The 15,812-nt window shown below is 40.4% G+C and overlaps 1 protein-coding gene across 2 annotated transcripts in view; it reads left to right on the forward strand.

Annotated features, from left to right (window-relative positions):
- Positions 1-868: 868 nt before the first annotated feature.
- abcb7 (ATP-binding cassette, sub-family B (MDR/TAP), member 7) overlaps positions 869-15,812 on the forward strand; it is a 101,358-nt gene continuing 86,414 nt past the window's right edge. Inside the window, exons 1-2 of one of the 2 annotated variants that reach the window (XM_072505750.1) lie at positions 869-1,044; positions 11,504-11,584. In XM_072505750.1, coding sequence (XP_072361851.1) covers positions 892-1,044; positions 11,504-11,584 — 234 coding nt within the window. In that variant the 5' untranslated portion in view covers positions 869-891. Of the gene's footprint in view, positions 1,045-6,398; positions 6,415-11,503; positions 11,585-15,812 lie in introns of those variants that run through there. The other variant, XM_072505751.1, reaches the window with a different exon arrangement.

The following is a 15,812-nucleotide window of genomic DNA, read 5'->3' on the forward strand; positions in this document are numbered from 1 at the left end:
TATTATTTTAGACTGTAATAATGCTGAGTATATTTTGAGATGATTATAATGCTATGTTATTGCAGATAATAATGATGCTCTAGGTATTTTTGCAAACATTTATAATGCTGGATATTCTTGTAGACAACAACATTACTCCTAGTTTAGTAATAATAGTGTGTTACTTCTGAAAGTAATAACGCTGAGTATTATTGCAGACACTAATAATGGTGAATATTATTGCAGAAAGTATTATTGCTGAGTATTATGGTTGACAGTAAAAATGTTAAATATTGTCGCAGGAAGTAATAATAGAGAGTATTTTTGCAAACTATCACACTCTGAATATTATTGAAAACACTAATAATGCTGATTATTGTAGGTAATTCTATTGTTCTAGTATATTGCTCACACAAAAATACTCAATATAATTATGGGGAGTAATAATGCTGAGTATTATTTTAAACAGTATCAGGCTGAGTATTATATGAGTATTATTTTAAACAGTTATCATGCTGAGTATTGTTTTAAACAATATCAGGCTGAGTATTATTTGAGTATTGTTTTAAACAGGTATCATGCTGTATTATTTTAAACAGGTATCATGCTGAGTATTACTTTAAACAGGTATCATGCTGAGTATTATTTTAAACAGTATCAGGTTGAGTATTATATGAGTATTATTTTAAACAGTTATCATGCTGAGTATTATTTTAAATAGTATTAGGCTGAGTATTATATGAGTATTACTTTGAACAGGTATCATGCTGAGTATTATTTTAAACAGGAATCATGCTGAGTATTATTTGAAACATTATCATGCTGAGTATTATTCCTGTATTTACTGCAGTGTCAGGACAGTGTGATATTGAGGGCGCTGCGATATGGTCACGTGGTGCGGTGGTTCCCACAATGCCGCGGGGCGGATCGAAGATGGCGGCGCTCTGGTTGTCTTTGCGTTGTAGGCATCATCTGCAGAGGCGCCGGCTCGCTCTGCTCCTGCAGTCTGCCAGCTCGACCCATATCCTGAGGAACCCCGGGCATCCCGCCGACAAGCACCATCAGGTGAGCAGCCTTGAAGGGATGGTAGTGAGCGCGAAGGACGGTCAGTCATTGAGTGAGGGAGAGAGTACCAGACCGTCAGCACCCCCCCGCCCTCTAGTCACCACCAACGGCCACCTCACATTACCGTCCCCCATACTATCATTACCCCCCCCCCCCCCCAATCATCATCCTCCCTCACATTACCCTCTCCCTATATTATCATCCCCCCCCCCACAATCATGATCACCCCCCCCCCCCACACACACACACACACAATCATCATCATCACCCCCCCCCCCCCAACACCACCATCAACCCCCCCCCCCCAAATCATCATCATCACCCCCCAAGGAAGGACCACCCCGGAGTTCCAGGTTAATACCCGTGTCTTCATCATTCTGGCAGGCACTGACTGATGTGGGCTGGTGAAACAGAAGTTCCTTCTAGCTTTGCCTATGTGCTTTCAGTCAGGGTTCTGTCCAGTAAACTCCTCCTCCCCTGGGCGAAGTGGGAATTTCCCTTCAAAGGCAAAGGAGGTGGAAAATTACAGCGTTCGTATTGATCATCAAGTTATCAACATGCTTTTGTTGTCACATGTGGAATATCTTCTTTAAAATAAATCGCTTTTTATCTCCTATCTTAATGAAAAGAGTGTATGGTATTTCCAGATTATGAGAGTTTGAGATCAATTAGTCACAACTCCGGCTTCCTGTAGTTGTCATCAGGAAGTGCTTGTAATCTTGCTCATTTTATATAATATAATGTTACTTTTAATAATGATGTTCCGAGCAGATACTTGGCTGTGTTTACACTGTTGCTTCACAGTGCCAGAGTCCCAGGTTCGATTCCTGCTTGGGTCGCTGTGCGGAGTCTGCATGTTCTCCCCGTGTCTGGGTGGGTTTCCTCCGGGTGCTCTGGTTTCCTCCCATAAGTCAAGACAGACGTGCTTGTTAGGTGAATTGGACATTCTGAATTCCCCCTCTGTACCCAAACAGGTGTGGAATGTGGCGATTCGGGGATTTTCACAGTAACTTTATTACAGTGTTAATGTAAGCCTACTTGTGACACTGATAACGATTATTATTATTATATTTATTTATCCATCGATCAACATCACGAAAACATTATCCGATTACCTTGCTGTGTCCAAATTGGGCATCACGTTTCTGACATTGCAATTGCGACTACGTTTCAAAACTACTTCATTAATTGTAAAGTGCTTAGAGATCCAGTGGTTGTGAAAGATGCTATAAATATGTAAGTCAATCTAATCTGCTTGTCCTTTTTTGTATGGTGTAATAGTATGTATTGGAACTATATGAAGGAGAAGTTCATTACTTTTGAACACTATGCAGAGAACAGCATTTCATGTATATCTTTCTGTTCTGTATAGTGTTTCAGGTTCAAGTGATTCCATTGTAATCAGTAATTCTCAGGCATGGGCATTGTTGACCTTCAACTGCATAGATCAATTTGGCCTTTTTTTTTTGCCGTATTGGAGCAGGTGGTTTTTGGTGGTGCGAGAACATTTTGTTGGAAATATGCTAGCTGAATTGGGCAGATTGAAGTGGAACAATGGAACGTCAGGCAGTCTGAGAGCTGGACCATGGATGAGCGGCACAGTATGGATGGCGTGGTAACACGGTGGTTAGCACTGTTGCTTCACAGCTCCAGGGACCCGGGTTTGATTCCCGGCTTGGGCCACTGTCTGCACAGTCTGTACGTTCTCCCCGTGTCTGCATGAGTTTCCTCCGGGTGCTCCGGTTTCCTCCCACAAGTCACGAAAGACGTGCTTGTTAGGTGAATTGGACGTTCTGAATTCTCCCTCTGTATACCCGAACAGGTGCATCGTGTGGCGACAAGGGGAATTTCACAGTAACTTCATTAACGTAAGCCTACTTGTGACACTAATAAAGATTATTTTTTTAAAAGAGAGGCAGCGGAGGAGTGCGGCATGGTGAGCTGACCGTGGCTCTATAGAAAAATTGAGAACAAACCGAGATAATGCACTTCGGTCAATAGTCATAAAAGGTATTGTTGCTGGCTCTCGGTAGGACAAGAAATTTAAATAGGGAGTTGTTAGATATTAAGCAATATTTGGAGAAAAGTTAAAGAAAATCATTTTAAAGAGGCAATTAATAATGGCAGCTTTGAAGCAAAGAGGCAAAGTTGTTCAGTAAAAGAAGGTTTAGCAATGCTAGCATTGGGAGAGCTTGGAAAATGTTTAGCCATTTTCTCAACCTGCCTTGCAATCTTTTTCTAAAAAAATATTTTTACTGGGATATTTGTAATTTTTATTATAATAATAATAACAATAACAGCAACATAAACACGGTACAATAAACATTTCCATCCCCATCACATTCTTCACACGCCCACCAATAAAGCAATGGATTTCTGCTTCTGCTGACATTTTAATTATCTCTGAGAAAGTTGACGAACGGCTGCCATCTCCGGGCGAACCCAAATGTTGACCCTCTTAGGACAAACTTTATTTTCTTGAGACCGAGAAACCCAGCCATGTCACGAACCCAGGTCTCCAATTTCGGGGGTTTCGAGTCCCTCCACATTAGTAGGATCCGTTTCCGGGCTACTAGGGAGGCAAAGACCAAGACGTCGGCCTTTTTCGCCTCCTGAACTCCCGGCTCTTACGACACTCCAAAAATCGCCACCTCTGGACTCTGCCCCACCCGTGTTTTAAGTACCGTGGACATAGCCTCAGCGAACCCCTGACAAAACCCTCTAAGCTTCGGGCATGCCCAAAACATGTGGACATGATTTTGCCTTGCAACCTTTAATGATTTATGCATGTATACCTCCAGTCTCTGGGAGGATATAACCATGGAGAAATAACATAAGAATTAGGAGCAGGCCAGTTGGTCTCTTGAGCCTGCTCTGCCATTTGATTAGATTGTGGCTGATCGGTTTGTGACCAAGACTCCATTTTGCTGTCTCCACCCTATATCTGATGACTCCCATTTCAATCAAGAGTCTAGTTAATTAAGAGTTCAGTTTGGTTTCACAGCCAGTGGTTAAAAATCATTATTTGGCACAGGGCATGTTTTTGTGATGCATGCCTTTGTTACCTCCAAACCTGGCTATTCTAATGCACTCTTGGCACGTCTCCCATGTTCTACCCTCCATAAACTAGAGGTCACGCGCTACCCATGACTTAATGCATTCCCCTAACACCCTTGTGTTTGCTGACCTTCTTTGTCTCCCAGTGAAGGATAATCTTGACTTTTAAAATAATAATTTCTGTTTTAAAATCCTTCCACGACCTTGCCCCTATCTCTAATCGCCAGCCCAGCAACCCTCTGAGCTATCTGCTCTTTTCTGGGGTGCACAGGAGGCCAGTTTTGCTCCACCATTGCCAGCCATTGCTACAGTTGCCTTGGCTCCAAGTAAAGGAATTGCCTCCCTCACTTCTCCACCTCTCTACTTTGCTTTCTTTCTTTATGACATTCCTTAAGACCTACCTCTTTGACCAAGCTTTTCGTCATCTGAGTTAATATCGCCTTATGGAGCTTGGTGTCATACTTTTTTTTCTCATGCTCCTGTAAAGTGTCTTAGGATGTTTCGTTGCATTAGAGGCGTTAACTTATTTGATCCTGATTTTTTTTTTTTTTTTTTTTTTTTTTTTTTTTTTTTTTTGCTGTTCTATCTTACAGCTTACTTGGTCATGATCATATTGCTGTTTGCATGAGTTTGAGGTGTGCAAATGTTCTGTTGTGTTTCCCACATTACAACCATGGCTACACTTCAAAAGAACATTAATGGCTGTGCAAGTACTTTGCGGAATCCAGTAGTTGTGAAAAGCGCTATCTTAATACAAATTATTGCTTCGTTAGGAGAATCATATCTTTCAAAAATATATTTTTCTTTTAAGATATGGAAATGCATTGACAATTGGATGTTGACCTGGAGTTTTTAAAGAAAGGTCACAAGTTCACCGTTGGACTGGTAGCAAGCCTGCCTTTTTTTCAAGAAATCACAGGGCCTGCATGGTACTTGGGGGAAGAGCTGTTTGTTTGTTTTGATCTTCAGTGACTTCAATTGATGGGGGGCGGGGGGGGGGGGAAACTGGCAAAGGCTAGTGATTTGCTGGAAATCACACGGCCGAGGTGAACTTTAAGTTTTGGACCTGTGATTTTTGAAATCGGTATTTTGGGAGGAATGAACTGACAAGGAAAGCTGCCCTGACTCATGCTGTCCCTGCCTTGCCTGAAATATTATATGTGGTTATCAACCTGCAGCCAGAGAATCCTCATCTGACTGTAACCTGCCTGCGTTTGGAAACCTGTTAAGCTGAGATGAGAACAATTGATCCCGCTCTATATTCTCCTCCACACCAATGCTCTATTGGTAAGAACCTCCAGACATTTCCTGGAATCAGTATTTGCATTAGGGAGCTCCAGGTCGACAGCATCAAAATCCTGCAAACTTTATCCTTTACTTTGTAAAGCCTATTTTCTAAAGCCCATTTCTGCAGAAACCCCATCTGTTTGTCCATTTATTTATGCACGTTTTGTGCACTGGGGTGTTTTTAAAAAGGGGGCAGATAGTTATACTTCCAGAGTATGACTGTTTGCTAGTTTTTGCAATTTGCTTTAAAATATTAATTTTGGTTTATAATCAGTCTTTGAGTTTATTGAAAGAATTTGTGTTAAACTCTCTTTGTTTTGGCTCTAACGACAGTGAAGGTAAACATTTGGCCATTTTGGTGAGTGATTTTAAATTAATGGTGTGACTTGTGGTGTAGTGGAGCTGGATAAACTACACACTGCTCCCACCCAGTCGTAACAGTTTTTATTTACCTGTTAGATTTTTTTCTATTTACTCCCATATTTCTCAGTTGGCGAACTAGTGTTTCCTGTGCAAATATGGCATGTGGAGATTTTGATTTAATCAGATGGCAATGTGTCTGTCTGATCATTTCATAGCATCGGTGTGAAATTTTAATGTGGAAATTGTGGGCTTTATGAACAGCCCTGTGGTAAATGTGTTTGGGAGATGGATATCTTCAGGAAGAAAACTAGCTACAATGAAATAAAATCAGGGGGATAATGAAAACAAGAAAATGCTGGAAATACTCAGCAGGTCAGGCAGTATCCTTGGAGAGAGAGAGAAACGGTTAACATTTCAGGTCAATGACGTTTCATCAGAGCACAGGAATGACTTGGCATTTCTAGCATTATCTGACTTCTGCCGTAGGATTTTTCAGGCAACTTGAATTAGATTGAAATTCATATGATATTCCTCGGGGTGGGGGTGAAGGTGAAGGTATGTAGAAATGCAATCAACTTTGGGCATCCATCTAAGTGTGCAACTAGTGCCAGCTGAGCAGATATTTTGGACTGTTGCATTGCTATTTCCAGGAGCTGCTAATGGGTAGGTCTGCATTTTTTGTGCCTTAAATCAAAAATTTAAGCATTAATACAACACCACTGGCCTCAGAATTATATTTTCTGGGAACAAATGATATTCAACACCTTACTGGATACTATGAAATAGCATTGCCAGTTTGAAGGCTACATTGTTCAACTTTGTTTAAACGGGTCTCTATTTCATTTACTTTTTTTGAGCAGATAATGATTGAAGTATTCTGATTAACTTTGTACCTTTATCAAAATAATCCATTTGACTTGATGTCGACAACTGTTCCATCATGCTTTTTTAACATTGGAAAGCAATTTTAATGTAAAGGTCTTATTAAATGCAGTGTTGAACATTGCAATGAAATTTGTTTTAAAAATTTCCATTTTACTTTCCCTTTAGTATGACATCTACAAATTCATAGGCCACAGGAGCAGAATTAGGCCATTTGGCCCATCAAGTCTGCTCTGCCATTCAATCATAGCTGATATTTTTTCTCACCCCCATTCTCCTGCCTTCTCCCCATAACCCCTCATTCCTTATTAATCAAGAACCTATCAATCTCTGTCTTAAAGACACTTAGTGATTTAGCCTCCACAGCCTTCAAAGAGTTCCACAGATTCACCACCTTCTGGCTGGAGAAATTCCTCCTCATCTCAGTTTTAAAGGATCGCCCCTTCAGTCTGAGGCTGTGATCTCGCGTTCTAGTTTTTCCTGCTAGTGGAAACATCCTCCACACATCCACTCTATCTAGGCCTCTCAATATCCTGTAAGTTTCAATAAGATTCCCCCATTTCCTTATAAACTCCAAATTCAGACTTCTAATGAATCCACAATTTTGTTTTTGATTTTGTGCTCTCTGTCCTATAGATTGGGATGCATTTTAATCCCAACTATGAATCTTTATTGAGATAAACGCATTTTTCCCTTGCTCACCTGCCACCACTGAAGCTTCGCAACCTACTGATGGGAATTAAGTTTCTGGTATTGATAGATTTGTTCCTCCCTGCTACTTCAAAAATGTAGATACTTTGTCATATTTTCTCTAGGGGATGACATTCCTGTAATCCTTGATATCAGCCTATGCCTTTGTTGTTGGGCACATTTTTGGTGCACTAAGGCATTTACAACGTAGGCTCAGATGGTAAACTTGTGGGAAATTGCTCTGGCACAGAGCATTAGAGGCTGATAATCTATTGCATTAAATTGTTTACTGGAAATAATCGCTAACCCGACTTTTGACACACCAGGACTCTGAACTTTAAACTCGGGTGATGTCTCATTGCAGGTACTGGTAATTGCACTTCATTAATTTTGAGAAAAATTCCGTATTGCCTGGTTCCAGTAAGATTTTTGACTACTTAATTCCTTCTATGAAAGAAAGACTTGCATTTCTATAGTGCCTTTCACGGCCACCGAACCTTTCTGAGCACTTTACAGCCAATTAAGTACTACTACAGTGTAGCCATTTAGAGTTAGGTGGATTTGCCATGCTAAATAGCTCCTTGGTGGAGTTGTGGGGTTACAGGGATACAGAGGGTCGATGCAGACATGATGGGCCAAATGGCTTCCTTCTGCACTAGGAATTCTATGTAGGAGTTCTGTGGTTTTATGGAGCAACTGTAATGTAGGAAACATAGCAGACAATTTGCACACAGCAAATTCCTACAATGGCCAGCTTTTGTGTTAATTTGAGGGATGAGCATTGGCCAGAACCCAGGATAACTCACTCCCCTGCTGCTCTTTAAAATAGTGCCATGAAATCTTCTGCACCCACATGAAGGCAGATGAAATAGACCTTCAGTTTAATGTCTTCTCTGAAAATGACACCCCTGACAGTACAGCACTGGGATATCAACTTTAATTTTTGTGTACATGTCCTAGAGTGGGACTTGAACCCACAAACCTCTGACTCCAGCACGAGTACTTCTTACTGAGCCACAGATGAAGGAAGTATTTAGAACTTCAATGAATATGTATTGTACTTTGAAACATAGTAAGCAAATGATACTTACAAAATAATTAAGTATATTATTAACCTGCAATATATCATGTGCAGTTAATGCAGGAGAAAATGTCTCAAATGTTAATGCAAGCTGCTGAAACTAAAAATGTCTTACATTAAAATGATTACAACTGAAGATATTGCAGATTTCTGTATGAGACTTAAAGAAACAAAATTGGAAATTGAAGATAAAATTCAAGAACCAGGAAATATTGGAATCCGCATCTGCACCTCTTTCAGCGGGATGCCTAGAGCCTCTTCTGAGGGGAGACTTTGTAATCTTAAGCAAAACTGCTTTGCTGTGGCAAAATAATACTTTTATGCATTGTATAGTGTAATACACCTTCCTATCAACCATCATATCTCATTCAACTTGCTATAAGTGATGCCAATAGATTCACCATTATCTTTACTATCATATGACATCTTGCCACATAGGCAGTTCCTATCATATAATTGTTGTGGGTGTCTGCATCCTCTCTCACCGTTGGCTTCCTAACACCTCTGTCACAGTTAAACAAATGCCAGTATAAAGCATACATCTAAACCGTCCACACTGACGGAGGTTACTTGCCTTTCTGTCATTCTAGGACTAACTAGTACTGCTCTGCCCTTTCAGTAATAACTCAGTTTTATCTTAAATTTAAAATTCTTTATTAAATTTTAAATGCAGCCATCTGCCTTATTCCTTGTTTAACCCAGTGGAAAGCCAATATTCGGGTTTCTTTTCCAACCAATTTCATGTGTGTTTCCACAGTGTCTGCATGCCCATTGGCTCCTAAAAAGCTTTTCAGCCTCCCATTGCTAGATTCAAACTTCCAGTCCTGCTACATTATTCGAACATCAGTAATAGGAAAAATGTTAGCGTCAATTAAAAAGGGTGTGATGACAGGACACTTCGAAAATATCATTGAGATTAGACAAAGTCAACATTGAGTTATGAAAGGGAACTCATCTTTGTCAAACATACTGCAGTTTTCTGAGGATGCAACTGTGAAAATAAATGAGGACAAGCCAGTGGATGTGGTATATTTGGATTTTCAGAAAACTAAAGTCCTACATGAGAGGTTAGTGTGCAATATATGGCTGGGATTGGGGGTAATGGATTGACATGGATAGAGAATTGGTTAGCAGACAGGAAACAAAGTAGGAATAAATGGGTCTTTTTCAGAGTGGAAGGCGAGGTGACAAGTGGGGTCCCGTAGGGATTAGTGCTTGGGCCTCAGCTATTCATAGTAGTTTGGAGGAAGGAATCAAATGTAATATTTCGAAGTTGGAAAAACTGGGTGGAATTGTGAGTGGTGAGGTGGAAGTAAAGATGTTTCAAGGCAATTTAGACAGGTTGAGTGTGTGGGCAAATACATGCATTATAACATGAATAAATATGAATTTATCCAATTTGGCAGAAAAGGCAGCGAGGCAGAGCATTATTTAAATGGTGATAGATTGGGAAATGTTGATGTACAAAGGGACCTGGGTGTCCTTGTACATCAGTCACTGAAAGCAAGCATGCAGGTGCACCGAGCAGTTAGGAAGGCAAATGGTATATTGACCTTCATTGCAAGAGGATTTGAGTACAGGAGCAAGGGTGTCTTAACTGCAGCTTTACAGGTCCTTAGTGGAACCACACCTGGAGTAGTGTGTGCTGTTTTGGTCTCCTTACCTAAAAAGGTATACTTGCCATAGAGGGAGTGCAGCGAAGGTTCGCTCGACTGATTCTTGAAATGGCAGGATTGTCATATGAGGAAAGTTTGGGCCAGCCAAGCCTGTAGTCACTGGAGATCATAAGAATGTATAAAATTTAACAGGGCTGGACAGACTTGATGCCAGCCATGGCAGCGTTTTCTGAAGTGTGGTCACTGTTGTAATATAGGAGATGTGACAGCCAATATGCATACAGCACATACCCAGGAACAGCAACATGATAATGACCAGATAATCAATGATTGTATTATTGATTGAGGGATAAGTACTGGCCAGGACACGTAAATAACACCCTACTCTTTGAAATAATGCCAAAGGACATTTTCCAGAGCAACCTTGAACAGTTTTAGCTACTTTTGAAAAGGTGGGCACTTTCTCTTGTTTGGAAACCTAAATTCTGCCCAAGACTCTTATCCGGTAGCTGTGGAAGAAGCAGGCCAGTGTATGAATTTACTGTGCTCAAATGGTTTGATTAGCTGCTCTCGCTTCTGGGCCGTCTGAGCCTACACTTTAGGATTCCATGGCCATCGTGGTCTGGCCCTGCACAAGGCATTACATGCATGATAGCTCTTTTTAAAAATAGCTTGTGATCTGAATTATTGTGAGCAACGCTATGATACATCTGACATTGCTACATATCATTTTTCGCACTTTGAATATTCTATCAAGAGGGTAAAGCTGAGGAAGATCATAAAGCTGTGTTCTCTGTCTGTGTTCTACTTTACCTATTCTGCATTGGGCTGTAAAGTCCCGAAAGACGTGCTGTTAGGTGAATTGGACATTCTGAATTCTCCCTCAGTGTACCCGAACAGGCGCGTAATGTGGCGACTAGCGGCTTTTCACAGTAACGCATTGCAGTGTTAACGTAAGCCTACTTGTGACACTAGTAAAGATTATTATTATTAATGTTGTTGTTTTAGATTGGCCCTTTTTAATCTGTACTCTATATTTAGCACCGTTCACCTTGTTTAAAAGTTGTGCTTGAGTTTATAGTTGTAGTCAATTGCCTATTGCTGTTGCTAAGACCATCATTTATTACTGACAGAAAATGTAATTGTATTGAAAAAAATCTAGGCACTATAACTTAAAAAAACTGAATGGTATATTCCATAAGATCTTAAATATTGTGCTGTGCTGCGATAAGTTTTTGTGCGCCTTTATTGGCTTGCTAGATACTGTAATAATATTGCCATTTGATTTTTCATGGTGCTATTGTGGCAAATGTTGCTACCATTGTTTGAGTGATATTTAACTGGTTAATTTTCTGGCCAGTAAATAAAAAGCTGAATCTCTATTTACTAATGATCTTGGGGAACCTTTGGGGCAGCTGCAGTAAGGTTTAATTTAATAGTTTCTGCATATAAAAATTGTTGATCCTTTTGTGTTGCTTTTTAGGCTTCTCCAACATATTTAAGATATGGGACCTTGCATAATTTGGGAGGAGAAACTGGAAGGCACATATTGGAGGCTGCAAAGGTTGGATTTTAATGTTCTGTCATTTATCTCCATTTACTCATAGGAAGAATATTTTATGATCGGTTATTTTAAATGTACAGCGGCGACGAGTAGCCTTTTAGAAATGGGTTTATATTTTGGATATAAATTCGACTCATTTATAAGATTTATTTTGATAGTTTCCTCCTTCATATTACAAAATGGCTGTCTGCAACACACAATTTGTTTTACTTGGAACGACAAGACTCACAATGGGATTTTCGGCCTTTTCCTATTACTTCTCATCATGCCATACACCATTCAACTAAGATGATAACTCCAACAACTTGCATGCAGATCTCCATCAAGTTTTACTGATGTTGGACAACAAGGAGAAACAGCCCAGTGTTACGGCACCCGGACCAATTTAGATTAGGAAGTCGGACGAGACCTCAACAAATTTTCAATTTTGTAAACACTGAGGAAAGGATACTTCGCTCCAGGAGCGATTCTACTGACAACTGGGTATCTTTGATATTAAAACAAACTTAATGATTAACACAGGATTAATCTCCATTAACATTGAAGGGAAAAACAACTTTTTAATCAACCGTTCTAAAAAAGAAATGTCTTTGAGCTTACTTTCCTATCTACTTTCAAATACCAGCAAATTCCATACACACCGGTCAAATGCCACTTATTAGTAAAGTTAACATTCAGTGGCTTACAGATTTTTTCACAAAGTCCTTTGGAGAGAAGCTTTAAGAAGTCAGTCTGAGAAACACACCTCCTTCCCTCAAAATCCAGAGCAGAACTCTAAAAATGAAACTAAAACAGACACAGGCAGGGCTGTAAAACGAAACCACAACAGACATAGCCCCCCGTGAGTGACATCACAGCCTGCCTCGCTGTTGACCCCTTACTCGCAGCTTTAGCAGACATATAATCTGGATACATTAACCCAAGTTATTTTAATAACTTTACTACAACAGACACATAATACAATATATATAAAAGTTTCCACATTGAACACACCAGGCTCATGTAGAATAGTAAAGCCATCAAGCCTGTGCTGGTTCTTTAAGAGCAGTCTAGTTAGTCCCATTTTTCCCATTCCTTTTCCAAATATCTCAGTATTTTTTTTTCTCCCCGAGTATTTATCTCTTTTTGTTTTAAAGCTGCTACCTAATTGGCATTCAGTGAATTGTAAATCCTAAAAATAAGTCTCTCATCTCATCTCTAATTCCTTTGCCAAATCACCTTAATACTTTGTCTAGTTTTTATTCTTTCCTACAAAAATCAGTACCACTTCTCAGCTTGGCTGAAATTTGAGGAAAGGATTTGGGGGGCAGTTCCTGAGCAGAATCTCTCATCCCTTCACGGAATTGGTCTTAGTGTTGGGGGATAAACTTCCAGAACCTATAAACCAAACCATGTCACTTTGGCTTTTTCCCCATTTTACATGATTAATTCACCTTTCGCAATATTCCTTTAATAGTTCTAAGGATAAGTGTCTTTGTGTTACGTTGAACCGAGCAGAATGGGAAGGTTCCATTCGACTGAGTTGGTTGAATTTAAGTGAGGCAGCAATGGGTTCACATGTTACAATTGGCTTCAATGCTGAATTCTTTAGGTTTGCATATTTTGAATGGCTTGGATGAAATCCTGAAGGTCTGCCAGCATTTGCAGATATTGTACTTAAATGTAATTTGGTTTCATCAAGAGAAGGGATGGAAATATGAAGGAAAGACACAAAAGGCGACGTTAGCTTTATTCTGTTCAACCTTGAAAATACAGAATATTGGAATTATTTTGCCCAACTGCTAGTGTGTCAATCAATCCCCCATGTCATAGCTGCAAAGATTCAATCTAATCATTTGATATTAATAATTTATGACAATCATTACAGTATATTGCATGAAACATTTTCAGGAAAGAGGAATTTGTTTTGCAATTTTCACTAGTTGACCTTTAAAATCAATAAATTACTAGAATTTATTCAGTGGGCAACTCGTATATTTCCAATTATGTGGCAAGGAATAATGTGTCTCACTGCAACCAGAGTAAAGTAGTCTGAGGTTGAAAAACCACAAATAAAAGGAAGACATGAAGGTGTTTATTCATTCTCAAATCTTATTGACTAGCTCAGAAGTAATTGTGTGAATAACTTGTTGGGAAATTGTTATTTGTTATATTAATATAAATTAGTCTCCCATTATATGCCAATACACGGGTTTACAGTATGGCTACTTAAAACCACCTGATCGGCAAACATTTGCAATGCTTTCCTTGTCTTAAAATTGTTTCTTTATGCAAATAAAGTTGCATTTTGTTTCTTTGTCCATCAACAAAATAAACCTGCTCCCATTTTTGAGTTGTTGCGGTATGTTGAAATTGCCTATGATTCAGAGATGCTCAGACACATGAGTTCTCTTTATCCGTTGTCTTTCTCTGATCACTCATATTGTGGGTCAGTGATGGGTAACCTAGGCTAGTGATTGGGCCACATAAGATCACCTTCATCTCGGTGGACCACAAGGTTGAAATTGGGCATGTTCACTAATTATGACACCGGAACAATATCGAATATATTTAATACACGCTGATTATTTGATGTTATAGAAAATGCTTAATCATTCATGTATTAAAAGAACTGCCATTAACGACAAGTGGTAAAAACAGAATAAATGTTTACACTTGATTGGGCGCAGAGGGAGCGCACTTCACGGGCCTTTGCTTTAAGTCATACAATAGGTAAAATACCTGTGTGGACAGAAGCCAGTGGAATCTGGGAACTTTGCTTGTGGGCAACAATCAACAAAATGTCTCATGGGTCACACTCAGAACCCCGATGGGTCGCATGTGGCCCCTGGGCTGTAGGTTGCCCACGTCTGTTATGGGCTGTACTTAGTTTGGCGGCAAAGAGTAATAGGAGAAATTTCTCCCCAGCTCGGGTTTGTAAATGCTTGAAAGCAGAGAGAAACTGGAGAGGAGGCAAAGTGATTTCTTTTTTTTAATAAATATTTTATTGAAAATATTTGGTCAACCATCACAGTACATTGTGCATCCTTTACACAATATTATAACAACACAAATAACAATGACCTATTTTATAAACAAAAAATGAATAAATAATAAATAACAAAAATGAAAACTAACCCTAATTGGCAACTGCCTTATCACAAGTAACACTCTCCCAAAATATAATTTAACAGTCCAATATATAATTATCTGTCGCAACGACCTATACATATTATACAGTATATATTAACAACCCTGAGAGTCCTTCTGGTTCCTCCCCCCCCCCCCCCCCCCCCCCCCGATCCTGGGCTGCTGCTGCTGCCTTCTTTTTTCTATTCCATCTATCTTTCTGCGAGGTATTCGACGAACGGTTGTCACCGCCTGGTGAACCCTTGAGCCGACCCCCTTAGAACGAACTTAATCCGCTCTAGCTTTATAAACCCTGCCATGTCATTTATCCAGGTCTCCACCCCCGGGGGCTTGGCTTCTTTCCACATTAGCAATATCCTGCGCCGGGCTACTAGGGACGCAAAGGCCAAAACATCGGCCTCTCTCGCCTCCTGCACTCCCGGCTTGTGCAACCCCAAATATAGCCAACCCCCAGCTTGGTTCGACCCGGACCCCCACTACTTTTGAAAGCACCTTTGTCACCCCCATCCAAAACCCCTGTAGTGCCGGGCATCACCAAAACATATGGGTATGATTCGCTGGGCTTCTCGAGCACCTCGCACACCTATCCTCCACCCCAAAAAATTTACTGAGCCGTACTCCAGTCATATGCGCCCTGTGTAATACCTTAAACTGAATCAGGCTTAGCCTGGCACACGAGGACGACGAGTTTACCCTGCTTAGGGCATCTGCCCACAGCCCCTCCTCGATCTCCTCCCCCAGCTCTTCTTCCCATTTCCCTTTTAGTTCATCTACCATAGTCTCCCCTTCGTCCCTCATTTCCCTATATATATCTGACACCTTACCATCCCCCACCCATGTCTTTGAGATCACTCTGTCCTGCACCTCTTGTGTCGGGAGCTGCGGGAATTCCCTCACCTGTTGCCTCGCAAAAGCCCTCAGTTGCATATACCTGAATGCATTCCCTTGGGGCAACCCATATTTCTCGGTCAGCGCTCCCAGACTCGCGAACTTCCCATCCACAAACAGATCTTTCAGTTGCGTTATTCCTGCTCTTTGCCACATTCCATATCCCCCATCCATTCCCCCCGGGGCAAACCTATGGTTGTTTCTTATCGGG

This window comes from Scyliorhinus torazame, chromosome 5, assembly GCF_047496885.1.
Source record: "Scyliorhinus torazame isolate Kashiwa2021f chromosome 5, sScyTor2.1, whole genome shotgun sequence".
Lineage (NCBI taxonomy): Eukaryota > Metazoa > Chordata > Chondrichthyes > Carcharhiniformes > Scyliorhinidae > Scyliorhinus > Scyliorhinus torazame.